Source organism: Condylura cristata, unplaced genomic scaffold, assembly GCF_000260355.1.
Source record: "Condylura cristata isolate star-nosed mole 26May11 unplaced genomic scaffold, ConCri1.0 scaffold00013, whole genome shotgun sequence".
NCBI lineage: Eukaryota > Metazoa > Chordata > Mammalia > Eulipotyphla > Talpidae > Condylura > Condylura cristata.
Window position 1 is genome coordinate 21,568,149 of NW_004567114.1, and position 18,731 is coordinate 21,586,879.

Genomic DNA, 18,731 nt, shown 5'->3' on the forward strand with positions numbered 1-18,731 from the left:
TGCCTTTCCTATGTTTACTGATTTTCTGACAATCTCAGTACTAAATTGTCCTTGCTTACTATATTTAATCCCTTATGCCAATTAATTGCTTTTGTTTTATGGATTTACCCAAATATATATATTTTTTAAGATTTATTTATTTGACATACAGAACTGGGGTACAGGCCAGAGGCTCAAGGGCGGCGAGAGGCTTCACCAGAGACAGAGTGGGGAGCAGAACAGGCAGATCAACGAAGCACACTGCTGAGGGGAGCAGGGGGTGGGTCAGGAGAGACGTCCTCTGCACCATGTGGTCACCTCCGGGGCAAGCGGGGATTGAACTCATGAGGAAGTGGCTTTAGCTTCTCAGTGCTGTGCTTTAACCCGCTGCGCCACCAGGGAGGGCCCCAAATGTATTTTAAGAGTTTTAACTGGCTAGAAAATAAAACGACCCCTAGAAGAGTAAATGAGAGCTTGGTAATCTGCAAAATAAAAAATTAGTGACTGTCATTATTACTACTTTTAATAGTAGTAGTGTATTTCTTTGGATTTAAATAATCTTAATTGTAATTAATTTTAGGCCTTTCTGATGGCCTGGGGGTCAAGTCACAGTGCTATCACCCCTACAGCTTGAGTTTAATCCCAGGCCAGGGAGCAGATAGTGCAGCAGGCCTCTCCTGTCTTGACCTCTGTTCCCTTTGGCAGTATATTTCATTAGACTGCCTATTTTGCTCTCTACTCTGTCTCTGGTGAATCCTCTCACCACTCACATCTCTGGACTACATCTCAGTTCTTTTATACAAAAATAAATAAAGTCTTTTTAAAAATTGCAATTAATTTTATATACAGTAAAGAATAATAGCTGTGTTGATATTGTATAACACTGTCAATAAAAATACCTGCAATTTATGGAAATCCATTCCCATCTAAAGTCAGGTCATGGCAAGTTAGGGGCCAGAGCTTCACAATTTGAACAAAACAACTGTAATTTTTCACACAAAAAAATAAATTTCAAAAAAATCTAATGTTGCTAGTAAGCACTGAAACCTAGTCTCTGCAAGTCTGTAAGAAAGGAGGTATCAGCAAACTTCTACATTTAATACACTGAACAACACATGTTTCACAAATTACAATTTTATCATTTTTTCTCAAGTAAAAAGATACTTCAAATAAAATGTAGTATTCAAAATTTAAAATAAATTAGTAAACAACCTGACTTATCACTGTATCACTGATGTCACCACCAACATTGTCAAAGTAAACATCTACTCCAGCTGGGCATAATTCACGAAGCTGTTCCGACACGTTTCCTTTTTTGTAATTAACTGCAGCATCAAAGCCCAGTTCTGATGTCAAAAAGAGGCACTTTTCTTGTGTTCCACAAATTCCCACCACTCTGGAACAGCCCAGCAAATGGCCAATCTAAAGGGGAAATTTTTGAGATTAATTTACCACTATTGTCATATTTAATGTAAAAATGTGAAGGTATGTATGAGATATTACAAATATAGAAGGTTACTCATCATGATTTAGGTTAGATTACAGGACTTACAGTTAAAAGTAATTTGAACCAAAAGAACAAAGGACAAATAAAATATTCTTGAAAAAAATTAAGATCGAGGGGAAAAAATTAGGATTGAGTAAATTTACTTATTTTAAATGTTAAAAACCTCTCAATTTAAAGCTGATTTCATAAAAGGAATAGTCACACCCAAAACATTATTATCTTGCAATTCAATATTTTTCAAGTATGAGAAACTAAAATTACCATTAAAATAAAGTGTTTTCATAAAATAAAGTGTTTTGTTTCAACTATTTTAATGACTATTATTCATAAATGTACTTATATTTCTAGGACCCAATGAGTACTTTCTTATTTGAAGATTTCCTTTAATATATGGGTGAGTCATTTGTTTTTAAATTCAAGTTCCAGACAGCACTCTGTGATTTCTTTTTTCTTCTCTCTTTTTTTTCTCTTTGATTTTCTACCTTATAGTGATTTGAACAATGCTTGTGCAGTTACCACTTCTATTTTGGGGTAGCAGAAAACAAGATCTAAAAACCACTGGCACTTTCCATATTATTATGTAAAGAGCCTATGTAATAACACCATTTTCTATCAGAAATGGGGAAAACAATATTAATTTCTTCAATTTTATATTTAAATTATGTACATATACCCAGAGTCCAAATTACACTTGTTAGAAAAATCAAATAATTCTCTGAAAGGTTACCTGCACAGGGGCATCATCCCTGGTGGCCTACAGGTTAAGATTCAGCACTGTCACCTCTGTGCCTCAGTTCATTCCCCAGCTAGGAGCTAACTTACATATGGCATAGCAGACATCTCCTATCTCTCTCACTTCTGCCCGTGGCAGTGTATTTCAGTAAAATCTGCCTGTTCTGCTCCCCACTCCGTCTCTAGTGAATCCTCTCACACCCCTGTACCTCTGGCTTATACCCCACTTTTTCTATGCTAAAAAAAAAAGAGAGCGAAAGGTTACCTGCCCAGCCAAGGACCCACAAGCACCAGCAGCTCCACTTACGACCATTGTCTGATTAGATCCAGCAGTTATGTGACCTTTTTCCTGTATTCCAATCAAGGAAGTCAGACCAGGCATACCTATAGCTCCAAGAAAGTATGAAAGGTGTCCATCCACAAGCTTTGGGTCTACCTAAAATAAAATGTATACTTTTAAAAATGGTACCTGGGAACAACCCTAGGTAGCGGGACTTGTCGACTCAAGTTCTAAGATGCTTCATGCCTGTATGAAGCGCTTTGAAGGCAACAAACTAATAGTAATTTTGAAGACGGTTTAACTCCACCCTTAAAAATTGAAGAGACCCTTCTAGAAGCTTTGCTCCTTGTTGTGGATCCTTACATGAGAGTGGCAGCCAAAATACTCAAGTATTTTGGAGGAGGGCGATAAGGTGATAGGGCAACAAGTGACCCAAGTTTTGGACTGTGAAAACTCAGCCTTGCCAATGGAATTACTGCAAAGTTTCCTTCAGGCTGGGTAGAGATGGAATGGAGCTGGAAATGCTGCCTACATAGAGGCTGGACAATTTACCATTGTCTTTGGCTCTGGGAAAAATTGGCCTTAATAGCCTATTTGGGCCTATTTGACATCTTTCGTGTAATGGGTGGAAAAACAGTGCTGGTTAATTCTGCAGCAAAAGCAATGGGCTCTGTAATGGGACAGATAGCTAAAATTAAGGGTTACAAAGTTGTTGGAACAGTGTTTCATGAAACGGTTGCCAATCTTAAAAAAAAACTCAAGATTTGATGTTGCCTTTAACTACTAGACAGTAGGGTCTTTGGAGAGAAACTTTGAAAAAAAAGCCTCTCCTGATAGTTATAATTGTTATTTTGATAATGTAGGGGGAGAGTTTTCAAACATTGTTATCCTTCAGATGAAGAAATGTGGAAGAATTGCTAGCTGTAGGGTCATTTCTACATGGAGTGGTAGGTACTCAGCCACTTCCCCCAGGCCCACACCAAGACATTATTATCTACTAGCAACTATACATAGAAGAGCCTTCTGTCACCCTCTGTCAAGGTCAGATAGAAGGCTCTGAAAGACTTGCTGACATCAATCACAAAGGGCAAAATCCAGCATCATGAATACATCGCTGACTACATATATTTGAAAGCGTGCCAGCTGCATTAATGGCAACACTGGAAGGAGATAATCTGGGGAAAACCATTGTGAAATTATGAAAAAAAAAAAAAGGTACATGTACTCTAGAGATAACATCTGGTTAATCATTTTTTAACCAGTTAGTAAAAATGCATACTACCTTCATTATCTAAGAAATAGTAACTGTAATAAGTATGATGTACCAATAAAATATGTCAATGGTAAAAATGAAGATGGTACTAGGGATTCTTATTTTATGACAAAGTTAAGGCAACTCTTTATGTAACTGCCCTGATGACATGTTAGGTTGAATTACAGGAAGCTGCCTATTTTATAAGTCAAAATAGACAAATTTGGTAATTTCACATGGTTCAATCTAAGCGTAAAAACTGAATTGAGGACTTCTGAAATAAGGTACAATAACAAGTACAAGCCATGTGAATTTAAGTCAAGTGTAATTTCTCAGGAAACTCTAAAGTACAACTCTAAATGGGTCTTCTGATGTTGAGCATAATTTTTTTTTATGCTTATATCTCAGGTTTTGTTTTAAACACATAAAATTTGAGAAATAAATTGAATAAGGAAAACAACACCACTGTCTGGTAGTTGACAGCCAACTGTGGAAAAGAAGCAAGGACTTTCCACATTTTGGCAGCTATATAAAGGAAATGTACGCTTTTATTTTTGTCCTTGCTAACAAATACACAAAATAAGAATCAAATGAGGGGAGGAGGAAGAATCAGATCCTTTATATTATACATAACCTTTTCAAGAATATTTCCATCCAGAATGACCTTGGTTTGCCAGGGCCAATAGAAAGAGGTCACAAAATCGCCTTTCGTAAAGTTTTTGTGTTTGCTTTTTTCTATAATCCCAATACCTCCACCATCGGTCACTTGAGACAGCTGCCAAGGTGTTATATAATCAGAGCCAGTGTCCTCATTCATTCTACAACGCTAGAAAAAAAAGATACTGCATAAGAGAAATCTGTCTGATAATACTGAACAAGCTTAAATTTACCCAGTAAAGAAAGTCACATAGTAAGTAGTTAATATTATTTAAACAAAATTTAAATTAGTTTCTCTCTTCCTTTCATTTATTTTTCATCCTGAAAAAAATGTAACTTCTCTACAGCAAGTAAAAAAGTACAATTAAAAAGGAATTTATGTATGTTCCATAATTAGCCTGTGATGATATATAACTTTGTGAATATACTAACAGCCATTGAATTGTATACTCTAAGTATATGAACTGTATGATATGTGAATTTTATTTCAATAAAGGTGTTAAAATTTTAATTATTTTTACGAATTTAAATAGTATTACACATATTATGCTATACAAGTATTACAAAATACCACGTCACTGGTTTCAGTGGATTGTGGCAACAAATTGTATGTTGCTGATAATATAAAACCATTTATAGAAAACTAGCAGCCCTCCCTGGTGGTACAGGGGGTTAAAGCACAGCACTGCACACTGGCCGCAGCACCTTCAGTGTAAGTTCCACCCCCACCCCAAAGACATCCACATGGCACAGCAGACCACTCCTGTCTCCCCAACCTCCCCTCAGCAGTGTGCTTAGTCAATCTGCCTATTCTGCACCCCACTCTGTCTCTGGTCTCACGGCCCCTGAACCTCTGGCCTGTATGTCAGATCTGTATGCACAAATAAATAAATCTTTAAAAAAAAAAAAGAAAGAAAACAAACTAATAACATATAGAGCATACTATTATTCATTGCTTTGGCTGAGCAACTTTAATTCTCCAATGGAAAATAACCCAAAAAGAAATGAAAAACCTCTTATGCAATTGTTCATCACAACTTTGGACCAAGCATTGCCTACAGCCCTCAGCCCCACGAATGCCCTCTTCTAGTCCACAGACAAAATGTCACAATAGCACTATACCCTCCTGGGACAAAAGACTTCTCTGGAAGTAATCAAGGTTCTCCTGCTTTCTGTGGTTCGTTCTTGCCTCTAGGTCAAGACGTAGAGGCCTACAGTGTGAGTTATGTGATTAAAAGATGAAAGGCTGCTTGATTAGGGGGCCCCAAGGAGTCTGGGGAATTTCACCAAGGAAAAGACCAAATGGGGAAATGAAAAAGCTTCTATGGGAAGATATTACACTTCTGATGTGTGCCACCTCCATCCATTCTTCGCAAGTACAACAGTCACTGAATACTGGCCAGACCAAGGATCTGACTCTAAAAAAGTAACAGAAAAGTGGGTACAAGCAATTCCCTCTAGATAAGCAAACGATCAACACAATAGAAAGTAATATAACCACCAAATAATGACAAATTTGAACTAATTGCTCATATAAATATATACACATAAAGTCCCTTCAATATGAAATTATATAGTGACCTGAACCATGTAAAAAACCATTACCACATGGAGATTAAAATTAATTGTGAATTTGGAATGATATAAAAATCCAATGACTCAATGCTCATTAGATTCCATTTTACCTTTTAAAGTCCTGTTTATTTATGGATACAAGAACTGGGGTACAAGCCAGAGCTGCAGATGGTGGCGGGGTGAGAGACTTCACCAGAGACAAAGTGGGGAGCAGAACCAGCAGATTGACTGAAATACACTGTTGAGGGGAACAGCTGGCAGGTCAGGGGAGGTCTGTCAAGCCATGTGGGTCAGCTCCCTGGCCAGAGATTGAACTCGTGCTGCAGTGGCTGCAGAGAGCTTCATAGAGCTGTGCTTTTGTTGGGCCACCAGGGAGGGCCCTAAAATTTTCTTTTTTTAAGAAAGTAACTAAAGTGAACTTCCTCCCTTTATGAATATTTAATGAGTATAATATTAGTTATTGGAAATAGTGATATAGTGATAAATGAGATCTTTGTTTTCATAAATTCACTTTTTATCAGGGAAGACATATATCAAGTAAAGATAGACATAATTATAAATTACAATTAGGATCAAAGCTGAATGTCAAGATACTATTCTGAGAAAATGTAATAGAGAGGTCTGGACTAATATGAGGCTTCAGGGTAATTTACCAAAGCAAATCTCTTTAAAGCAGGCTTCTAGGGAATAACAAGGATTGGCCAGGTAAAACAGGCAGAGGTGCATGGAAGCTTTTAGATAGAGGAAGAGTCAGTGTGAAGGCTTATTTTAACATATACCCAGGGTTTTAACAGTATGATATTATAATGGTATGGAAAGAACACACAGAAGTTTTGAGTCTTGAGACTCCTGAGAGAAGAGGTTATTATTTATTTATTCCACAAAAGGGGAAAGCCATCACTCAGGGCTACAGGGGTAAGTACCAGAGTTAGGAGGCAAAGAGCAAGATAGAAGCATGGCTCAGCGTCTTTACTGCGGTTTCCAAGGGAAGGAGTGGGCAAGACAGGATAGTAGATAAGCTTAAATTTAGGACTGAATAGTTTGAATAATTTCAGAGGGCAATGGGTTATATGATGAGTCCCTAGATATTTGTTACCTGACCCTGGGACTATTTCGCTGGCAAGGGAATACTAGTGTGGAGTGGAGTATGACAGAGGAAGGAAGTGAGAAGATGGTTTGCATATAAAAGATGTGCTGCAAAACAAACAGTTTATGATCTCTAAAAATTAGCTAGTCCTGGAAGGGGCATTCGATCCAGGGCTAGCAAGGTCCCTAAAATATCTAGCAAGGTCCCTAAAATATCAAAGCATTAATTATGGTGATGGCACATGAGTGACTTGGTGATGGGAAACCGGCAGAGATTACAATTGAGATGGAAAAAAAAATGTACAAAATGATGTAAAAATAAACTGTTGTATATATATATATATATATATATATATCAAAGCATCAGAAAACAGGGACCTCACTAGTGGCCCATGGGGCTAAGTCTCAGTACTATCAAGCTATCAGAAGCCACTTCAGCATGAATTTGATCCCTGGGCAGGGAGGCAACCCACATATGGCACAGCAGACCTCTCCTGTCTCCCCACCTGCTCCACTCAGCAGGGTAGTTCAGTGGATCTGCCTGTTCTGCTCCACGCTCTCTCTGATGAATCCTCTCACACATACTCCCACACCTCTGGCTTACACCCCAGTTCTTACATGCATGCATAAATAAATTTAAAAAAAAACACACTAGCAACTAAAACAAAGGCAACTTAAAATTCACAGGCATCAAGATATAAGTATGCAAGTACCTATTAATCATGACAATGGTACAATAAAATTAATGAATATGAAAATAAAATTATTTTTTACCAAGTCACAGATGCCAGTTCTTACCATGTAAGGATCCACAGACAGATAAAGAGTTCTGGCTTTTACTTGTCCTTCACAGATATTATCTGGTAAATTTATTTCTTCCATTCGAAAATTTTCTGCCACTGGATTACCATTTTTCCCTAAAATATTAGGAACAAATACAAAAAGTGACTTTTTTATTCATTTATTTTTTAAGATTTATTTATACATACAGAACTGGGCTACTAGCTAGAAGTGCAGGGATGGTAAGAGGCTTCACCAGAGATAGCGTGGGGTACAGAACAGGCAGATCTACAAAATACACTGCTGAGGGGAGCAGCGGGCGGGTCAGGAGAGGTCTACACACCATGTGGGTCCCCTCCCTGACTGGGGATTGAACTCACACTGAACCCACTGTGGGCTCGCTTGCAGTGCTGTGTTCTAACCTGACGAGCCATCAGGGAAGGCCCTTATTCATTATTTTTAAAATAATCATCAAGGATCCAGTCTCTTTTAATACAGGCATCAATAAATCTGTATTGCTTTATAAATTTCTCTGTAACTGTAGAAACAACTCAGAGCAAGGATTTTCTTAAATAGCTTCAATTGCTCTTGATTTTCCCCAAAAAGTGCTTTGGGATATTGTTGTCATCTTCAAAATTTTCCTTTTAAAACTGATCACAAAGGTCCTCCCTGGTTGCCCAGCAGACTGAAGCACAGTACTGGGAATCCGGGGCCACTTCCACATGAGTTCAATCCCCGCCTGCCCCGGAGGTGACCCACATGGCGAAGCAGACCTCTCCTGACCTCCCGCAGCTTCCCTCAGCAGTGTGCTTCATCAGTCCGCCTGTTCTGCTCCACACTCTGTCTCTGGTGAATCCTCTCATCGCCCTTGCACCTCTGGCATGTACCCCAGTTCTGAATGCACAAATAAATAAATCTTAAAAAAAAAAAGGGGTGTATTTGGGGCCCTCCCTAGTGGCGCAATGGATTAAAGCCCAGCCCTGCAAGCGAGCAGCAGTGGCTTCAGTGATTCACATGTCAATGCAGACCTCTCTTGACCTGCCCACTGCTCCCCTCAACGGTGTACTTTGTGGATCTGCCTGTTCTGCTCCCCACTCTGTCTCTGGTGAATCCTCTCACCTCCCTTGCACTTCTGCCCTGTAACCCAGTTCTGTATGCATAAATAAATACTTAAAAAAAAAAAAGTATATTTTTAGTATGTTGTTCAACACAGCAAATTTCCTATTTATTTAATGATCAAATTTCTAAAGTGTGAATATAGAAATTTTAATATTCACATAAACATAATCATTTTACAAAAATTAAGGTCAGAAAAGAGCCAAGTCACAAGTCACACAGGCAGCAAAACCCAAGCATCAGGGGACCAAAACTTCTCAAGTTACTTCCACATCTAAGTTGCTATGATTCAGGTAAGAGGTCAGTATACACATAGTTCAGTGTTTTTCAATAAACAGAAAAAAGGTTTTAAGAACCAATGATACATACTATAAAAGAAAAAACAAAAGTCATATACATTTACAACATAAACTTTTAAACAATGTAATGATCATATGTTCTTTCTTCAACAAAAGGCCTTGCTATTACCTGAAAAATGATAAATTACAGAGTCTCTACTAATATCACTATTGGTGTTAATATCTTCCTACTTTAATTTACCACACTGACATCATATTACTTTTCATTTCTTTACTTGCATTAATAGTTAAAGACCACAGGACCCTCCCTAGTGGGGCAACAGGTTAAAGTACAGCACTAGGAAGCTAGCCAGCCACAGCCACTTCAGCACAAGTTCGATCCCCAGCTAGGGGATGACCCACATGGTACAGCACATCTCTCTTGTCTTGCCCACTGCTCCCCTTAGCAGTGTACTTCCTCAATCTTCCTGTTCTGCTCCCCGCTCTGTCTCTGGTGACTCCTTTCACACATACACCCCCACATCTCTGGCCAGTACCCCAGTTCTGTATGCATAAATAAATAAATCTTAAAAAAAAAGTAATGTTTTAAAAAAAAAGACCACAGCTGTTTACTCATAACAAATACATACCAGGTCGGGAATTCAATACCACTCTCTGTATAATCATCACTCTGTTTGCACAGTAATCTCACAAGATTTCCGTATAACTCCTATAAGTAGAAAAATAAAATCAAAAGAAAGTTCTGAAATGTTCAATTACATTTTAAAAAAGAAGCTCTGAATAAGACCAAAAAATCATTTAGGATCCCAAAGGGGATTAGTCTTTTATCAGATGTTGTCCAAGGTAAATATATGAAGACTCAATTTATCAAGAATTACTAGATAATAAGAAATATTGGCCAATACAAACATACTTAAGATTGAGTTGCATGAAATGTTCTTAGCCTCAGATTCATCTTTATATCATCATTATTAAGTCTCCTACTGTGGTTTAATTAAAAGGAAACATTACAGAGCTCACGGCAAAATGAAAACACTAGCTGCTTAACTGACATATAATCAAAATTTCCAAAATTCTTTTTATAAAATGGAAATTTATTAGTTTTGAGTATATATATCAAACATATGTCAAAGCATCATTAAATCCTCACCTTACAGGAAACTCTGCAATATAAAATGACCAAATATGTAAACACCAGTTCATCTATGTTTATAATTTAAGCTAATGAAAAAAGCAAAATGATAAAAGTCCTCAAATTTTATCATTTATTTTTATAATATTATAATTTTAGCTCTTAGCATCATTTCCAAATATAAAGAATTCACAGCACAGCATATATATACATTTTAAACTTTCATTTTAAAGCCATCAATAAATCCATTTGATATTTAATAATCTTTTGCCTTATATCACTTGATAATTTACACATGACTCCACTCACTTAAGTTTCTGAATTTGCAGGATCCTGAATCTCATCATGTTTCTCCATATCCTGTATAGTACCTGAGTATACTATACAGACCTGACATTTATACATATCCCTATTAAATAATCACCAAGAGATATTTTTCAAACCTTGCTTAACGTAGTACTAAATGGAGATAATATATAACAAACTTTCACACAGATTTCATTAGTCTTAAAAGAAATTACATAAATAAGTATATCACTTTCTTCATTTTACAGGGATGTTGAGGTATAGTTTCTACCTAAGATCACATTGTTACAAGGCAGGGAGAGAGAAGCACCTCAAAGCCCCAAACCAACCTACTCTTAATAGGCTCTGCCAACCACTGCATCAAGACAAAACATGTAAGAGCTTTAATGGAAAGGAATTTTAATACAATTAGTGTGCAATATAGAAAAGATAAAGGATATTGTTTCTAATTCAAACACCCAAAGTTACCCATCCCCTCGTGGGTAAAAGTCTACCCAAAGGGGACTGGCCCAAAGCAAGGCCTGAAAGCTGCCACTAGACTAAAGCACCTTCTGGCTGGGACCCATGAAAAAGGGTCAGAAATGGCCAGACAGGTCTGGGAGGAAAAGAGCAAATTCAAAATCAAGACAAATGCTGCCATAGTCAATCTCCCCATGGGTCTCTCACCCACATCTGTTTCAACCAGTCCAGGAGCAAGAACCAAGAACTTCTTCACATGTCTCTCTGCTCTCTATCCTGTTTCCTTCTTCTTCAGTCTCCCCTCCAGATTCTTCTCCTCCCTGCTCAGCTTCATCCTCCTTTGGGTGGGGCAGGGAACCTGGAACCTCCCCAGTACCTGGGGGCCACCCCCTTACAACATCACAGGAGTTGGGACTGAAACATAAGCCTCATTCCAGATCTCACATGTCCTTACTTTTTCCAGTTTCCTCACAAACTCCTCCAAAAAGAGTTTTTAATATATACAGCCAAACAGTGATGTCCAACTTCCCCACAGAAACCCTTTCCTGCTCCCAATTATGAACTACATATCTGGTGTTAGTGGCAGTTCAGGAAAATGGAATGAAGAGCATGAATACTCATGTCATTTACTTCCTTACTTTTGTAAAGTATATGTTTACAATGTCACTAGTTGCACAATAATGATTAGTTGTCCTCACTATTCATTTTCTCCTTTTGGAAATAATATTGCCTAGTTAAAAAATGGCACTTCCCAGCTTCCTCTTAAATAATCCCATACATCATTTCATTCATTCAGCCATAATTCCCTTAATTTTGCCTCTATGATACAGACTGTTTTTATTTTAATGTGAGTAATCCTGATTTACAAAGATGCAATACATTTTTAAATATAAAATTTCATTTTCAAAACATCAAAAAAATAAGTGTATTGAACCATACTCAGCTTATAATAGAGCAGATGGAAGAGTAGAATAACAATTCATGCCATAGCCTGTTTAACGAATTGGTCACTACAGAAAAAGTAGGTTAAAGGAAGGCAGGAAAACCTGGTTGTATAAGAGTTAGCAGCCATAATTTTCTGGCATTTATCACTTCAGTGTTGTAGCTATGATTAGATACTTGCCTGATGAGAATTCCAAGGGTGTTCAGATTGGTGTAAAATCTGGCTAAAGATGACAACAATGTAGCACTTGTGGGGTATTAGTCTCTTTACTACCATGAAGCTAGCCCACAAGTTTCTTTGTGTGTGCAAGGTATTAAGTCTAATTTTGGATCCTTGGCAATCTTTGGAGTCACTAGATACTTCTGCCCCAATATCTCAATTCTAGTCACTACATAGTTATACAAAAGATACACTGACATAAACCCATCACTGAATGCACTAAATCCAGTTTGAGTTCAGTGGAAAGTTGATCAAAATGATATCAACCAGGGTGTGTGAAAGTAGGTCCAGCTGTGTGTTATATTGGAAGACTAAGCAGGAAGCATGTTGCCTGATTTCTATTTCCTTGAGTGCATTTGGATTTTTCTATTTTTAGGTTTTAATCCTTTTCTTTAAGCCTCTGATCTCTGTATTAAATATTTGCTTTAGGGTCACATACTTCCTTGCTTTCTTTTGCTTACCCATGTATACACTCTTACTCTTATTTTTTTGATAACAGGCTTTTTTTTTAAGATTTATTTATTCATACAGAATTGGGGTACAGGCCAGAGATGCAGAGGGTGAGAGGATTCACCAAGGACAGAGTGGGAGCAGAACAGGTAGATCGACTAAGTACACTGCTGAGGGGAGCAGCGGGCAGGTCAGGGGAGGTCTGCCGCGCCATGTGGATCTCCTCCAGGACAGGTGGGGATAGAACTCATGCGAAAGTGGCTTTAGCTTCTCAGTGCTGTGCTTTAACCCACTGTGCCACTAGGGAGGGCTGATAACAGGTTGTTTTAAATAAACACTATATCATTATTACACCTAAGAGAATTAATAATGCAGGTCATTCCCTAAAATCATCTTTTACCTGGTACACACTCAAATTGCCTGACATGTCTCAAGATGTCTATAGTTGGTTCCTCAGGATTCAAGCTCTGCATACTACATTTTGAGTGCTCCCTCCTTTAATTTCTTGCCATTAATTGCTGAAGAATGTTTCTTCATTCCTTTGTCCATAGGTTGTCCTTTGATTTCTTCCTCATGGTGTCATTTACTTTGTGCTTCTACCTCCCTTCCCCTCAACCTTGAGAAGTAAGTTAGATCTGGATATTTAATTAGATGCAGGTTCAAATTTTTCAGCAAGTCTTTAAAGGTATTGCTATACCCAGGACCTCCTTAGTGGCACAAGGTGTTAAGTCTCAACACTGGGAAGCTATCCTCAGCCATTGCAGCACCAATTTGATCCCCAGCCAGGGAGGTGAACCACAAGGCAAGCAGACTTCTCTTATCTTGCCTGCCACTCCCCTCAGCAGTGTATTTCAGTCATTGTGCCTGTTCTGTTCCCCACTCTTGTCTCTGATGAATCCTTTCATACCCCGTACCTCTGGCATGTACCCCAGTTCTTGCATGCATGCATAAATAAATCTTAAAAAAAACAAATAAAGGTATTGTTGTACCCTATTTCATCACTTCTGAGAAAGCCCATAATGTCTTGAAGGGCAAAATATAATTTTAAAAGAAAATTTTCTATTGAACCATCTAGTGTGTAAATTACATAACAATTAAAAAGCAAATTTAAAAAAAAAACAAATTTTTCCAAATTGATGCTGGGTTCAAAGCTAACTTAAGTAGTTATTAACAACATTATAAAAGATTTTCAAATGAGTATTTCCAAATGAAGCTTTATATTTGCTCTCGTCTCTAATTACTTTCAATGTGCACTTTATTCTTTTAAAATAGGTACTGTAGGCCCTCCCTGGTGGCACAGCGGGTTAAAGCACTGCACTAAGAAGCTAAAGCCACTTCAGCATGAGTTTGATCCCCACCTGCCCCAGAGGTGACCACATGGTGTGGCAGACCTGTCCTGACCCACCCACTACTCCCCTCAGCTGTGTACTTCGTAGATCTGCCTGTTCTGCTCCCCGCTCTGTCTCTGGTGAATCCTGTCACCCTCCACATCTCTGGCCTGTACCCCAGTTCTGTATGAGTAAATAAATAAATCTTTTAAAAAAAATAAAATAGGCACTGTAGATTTGTCCAAATACTTGTAATCCAATGAAAAGTACACTATTAATAAAGTCTTTCCTTCTGTACTGAATTAGAAAATTTTCAAGTGATAAATACTACAATTAGTGTGGGATAATCACAATATCCTAGGATAGCACAACACATTTAAAATGTAAAGAACTTGATTTAATACTAAAATTCAAATCTAAACTATGATACACCAAGTTCTAGATCTAAAAGGAGGGGTGGTGGTGCTAAATCTATCCCAAAGTATGGGGGGGGGACTTTATTGGTGACTGACATTAAGCAAACCTATTTGTCTGGGATGGTCTCAAGTAGGTTCCTGATTTGTACTAAGTAATTTTCCAAAATAATGCAAGATCACTGATCAACTGAAAAATTCACTCTGGTGCAGGTCATCCTCGTATTAAGGAAAGGTCACTGAGTACATGCCTTGCTTCTAATGAGACGGGATCTTGGAAAAACCCTTTCTCAGTCTGTTTCCTGACCATTCCTAAGTCCTGAGAAATGGAACAAAGACTTTACAGTCATTGTCTCCTTTCTGCCCTCCACCCACATCTCTTTAAGGGTGTGTCATTGTCGTCATTTTATGGAATCACAGACAGATTGAATAATGTCACAATGACATTAGGACACAACACATATCGTTTCCACAACATGAACTTCCTTAGACCTTTGCAGAAAACTCTTAAAATCTTGTTCAATTTACTCGACCATAAATGGCTCTGCTGGTGACCACGGCCTCGCTATTAAATGCAAACCTCCAGGTTACTCCTCATTCCCCGAGTCTGTTAGACAGGGGTTCCCGCAGGGGTCTTCCATTCCTCCTTCCCTCACCTTCTAAGGCTCCCATTCCCAACCACCCGCACGAAAACATTTAACTCTACGTCTACCGTCCCTGATTTCAAACTAACTTCCCAGGACTGTAAACTGTAAGCGCCCAGAATAGAATTGTAGGTCTCCTTTGTTCAATGATTTATGCAGCCTTCATGCCTGCACTTAGTAGGTCTCAATAAACGTCCCAAGAGCTTCTTAAGCATAGTTATAGCCCAAACTAAGGCTGTTTAACTGTCCCCCAAACAGAATCCAGTTTCCCCCACTCCTAGCGCATGTTCCCTTCTAGCAGCCTCGTGTCCTGCTATCCTAACGCCAGAGAAGCCGGTAGCTTCGGGAGGTAGTCTGGAAGTCACCCTATTTCCTTGACCGTCCCTCACCCAAACACCGGACGCGGCAAGGAGCGCCCCAGACCCAGCAGTAGGGCGCAGACGGCGGTCGCGCGTCACTCACCGCGGGGGAGCGCGGGCGGAAGTCTCGCGCTGTTTGAGGGGCTGTGCGGGCGCGCCGATGACCTAGGCCCTCCGACCGAGTGCGCAGGCGCGCGACTAGCCCCGGCTCCTCACCCCCACCCCAGGGGCGGGCTGTTGAAGTTTAAGCGCGCTTCCTGGGTGCGGAGCCTTAACGGCCAGTCTCTGGTTGGGACCAAGTGCTGTGGGGATCGGATCCCTGTCACCGTCTTTACTGACTAGCCCCCAAAGGAAATGCTTCAAACTCGAGCCCTGATTTCAGTCCCGAAGCAAGTTTATTCGTGGTTTTTTGTTTGGTTTGGTTTTTAATACTAGAATAGTTTATTTTTACATCATTTTGTGCCTTTTCCCATCTCAGTTGTAATCCCCGTGGGCTTCCCATCGCCAAATCACCCGTGTGCCATCACCACAGGCCAGTGCACTTCTCTCCCACACTCCCCCATTTTTTATGCCATTCCCCACTCCACCCCTGTAAAATGTCTCTGGTATATAGTTGTTCATTATTACTATTTTCTCGCCTGGTCCTTTAGACTCCTGCTATGAGTGAAACCCTCTGGTATTTTCCCTTTTCTTTCTGTTTTTTTTCACTTTTTTTTTTTTTTTCCAGCACTGCACGAGAGAGACCATCCACCTACCTACCCCCTCCCCCCCTCTTTTTTTTTTTTTGCTGAGGGGAGCGCCGGTGACAGAGGAGAGGTCTGCTACTCTATGTATAGAGTCAGCTCCCTGGCCCAGGATCCAACTTGTGCTGCAGTGGCTGATGATAGCTTGATAGCATTGTCTTTAACCCTTGCGCCACTGGCAAAGACCCCTGCCCCGCTTTTTATGGATGAGACTAGCAAAGAGCTATTACGATGGGACCACCCGTCAGCTGGGTTGGAGACAGTGCTGCAGTTGAAAACGTTTTCCAGAGTGCTGGCCCAAGACCCCTTCCCACATCTTTACAAGGGAGTTGAGTCTTTTTCACAAAGAATCTCAAATACAACAAAAATGAATAGCCCAGTGTAGGCTGATTCATCAGTTTCATTAATTATTAATTGCCTCCTTTGTGCTGAACTGGATTGAGCAAGGTTTAATCCTAGAACAGCTTTGGATCCCCAAGGACTTCCAACCCTAAGAGAGACAGAACTGAATTAATCAAGCAGGTGTAATAATTGCTATTTATGTTTTCTGTCAGAGCTAATAATCCAACACAAATCACGGAATTCAATAGATGTAAGATGGTGGTGAAAGGTGAGAGAGAGAGTAAGACTCATTGGAAAGGTTGGAGCTCCTCATAACTTCACCTCTAAATTTGTTTACTTCTTTGGGAAAGCTTCAGGAAACGACTAGAAGTATTATATTACTTTGCAAATTCCCTCATTAACTCATCTCTTTTATCTGTCTTGTAGACAGACCTTCAACTTGTACTACAAAATATTATACTATATGTTGAGTATATGTGTAGGATGTAGAAATGATCTAAATCATCTTTTAAACAAAACATCATTGGGCCTTCCCTGGTGGTACAAGGGGTTTAAAGCACAGCACTAAGAAGCCACTGCAGCACAAATTGGATCCCCACCCAGGCACATGACCTCTCCTGTCCTGACTGCTCCCCTCAGCAGGGTATTTCAGTGGATCTGCCTGTTCTGTTCCCCATTCTGTCTCTGGTGAATCCTCTGACCCTCTGCACCTCTGGCCTGTACCTCAGTTCTTATATGCATAAATAAATAAATCTTTTAAAAAAATAAAACATCATTGACATAAACAATCACATTAAGATTAAATATCAATATATTTGATTTATGCTCCTTGCTCTTTGTTTTCTCACTTCTTCCTTATAAAGAAGAAAAGAAATCTGCTTGAGTTTCTTCTTGAATTGGATTCAATTAAGAGTACATGAGCTTTTCATCCCAATAAGGACTGTCTTACTTTATGATGTCAGTGTGTGCCTTAATAAGTTGGAAAGAAGCTACTGGGATAAAATTGTTCATAGTATTCCTGTAATGAGCTTCTTGGATGTGTAAATTAATGTTTTTCATCAACTTTAACAAGCTTTGGCCACTCTTTGAATTTTTTTTCACCCATTTCTTGTCCTCTGAAACTACCATTATATATGTGATTGCATGCTAGTATTGTCCCATGGATTTCTGGATTCCTCTTCATTTCTTCCATATTTTCTCTGTTTAAAGATTGAATTATTTTTGTTTTTCTTCTAGTTAATTTCTGCCACTTTCACATCTGCTGCTGAGTCCCTGTAATCAATTTTTCTTTTTTCTTTTTTAAAAATTTATTTATTTATGCATACAGAACTGGGGTACAGGCCAGAGATGCTGGGCAGTGAGAGGATTCACCAGAGACAGAGTGGGGAACAGAATAGGCCGACTGATGAAGTACACTGTGGAGGGGAACAGCGGGCGGGTCAGGAGAAGTCTGACCATGTGGGTCACCCCATGGTTGGGGATCAAACTCCCACTCAGGTGGTTGCAGCTAGCTTCAAGTGCTGTGCTTCAGCTGGTTGCACCACCAAGGAGGGTCCCCTAATCAATTTTTCTTTTCAGTTTTGTGCTCTGTGGTCCCAGAATTTCCCTTCAGTTCAATTTTTTTAAAATGTCCTGTATCCTTATTGAGAAAACTCAATTTGTTGATCAACTATTGTCATGCTTTCCTTTTAATTCTTTGGACATAGTTTTGTTTAGTTTTTGCACATATTCATTAAAATCTGCCTGCTAAATTTAACCTCTGGGAACACACAGAAACCATTTCTTCAACTGCTTTATGTATGTTCTTCTCACCCGCCCAAACCCTCAAGTATTGGTTATACTTTCCTATTTCTTTGCAGTCCCACATTCTTCTATTTAAAACTTTACATTTTGGATAATATATTGAAACAAATATGGATTTTGAAGTTTTCTTCCTTGAAGGCTTTTCTTTTTTTGGTCTCTTATTTCTTGTTCCTTACCTCCTTCTTTCTTTCTTTCTTTCTTTTCTCTTGCCCTCCTTTTCTCCCTCCATCTATACTAGCTTGCTTGATTTCTTCTTGCCTAGGCTACATTCATGAAACCTCCATTGCAATCTGTGGTTACTAATATCTTCACTCATTTTTGTTGTTG

General features: G+C 39.0%; 1 protein-coding gene across 3 annotated transcripts in view; it reads right to left on the minus strand.

Annotated features, from left to right (window-relative positions):
• Window positions 1–18,731, minus strand: part of PTGR2 (prostaglandin reductase 2) — a 96,766-nt gene that overhangs the window by 4,693 nt on the left and 73,342 nt on the right. The window contains exons 1-6 of one of the 3 annotated variants that reach the window (XM_004681704.2): window positions 15,620–15,686; window positions 9,893–9,972; window positions 7,867–7,985; window positions 4,385–4,576; window positions 2,484–2,654; window positions 1,192–1,401 (exon numbers count right to left, since the gene is read on the minus strand). In XM_004681704.2, coding sequence (XP_004681761.1) covers window positions 1,192–1,401; window positions 2,484–2,654; window positions 4,385–4,576; window positions 7,867–7,985; window positions 9,893–9,929 — 729 coding nt within the window. In that variant the 5' untranslated portion in view covers window positions 9,930–9,972; window positions 15,620–15,686. Of the gene's footprint in view, window positions 1–1,191; window positions 1,402–2,483; window positions 2,655–4,384; window positions 4,577–7,866; window positions 7,986–9,892; window positions 9,973–15,619; window positions 15,687–18,731 lie in introns of those variants that run through there. The other 2 variants (XM_012724314.1, XM_012724315.1) reach the window with 2 other exon arrangements.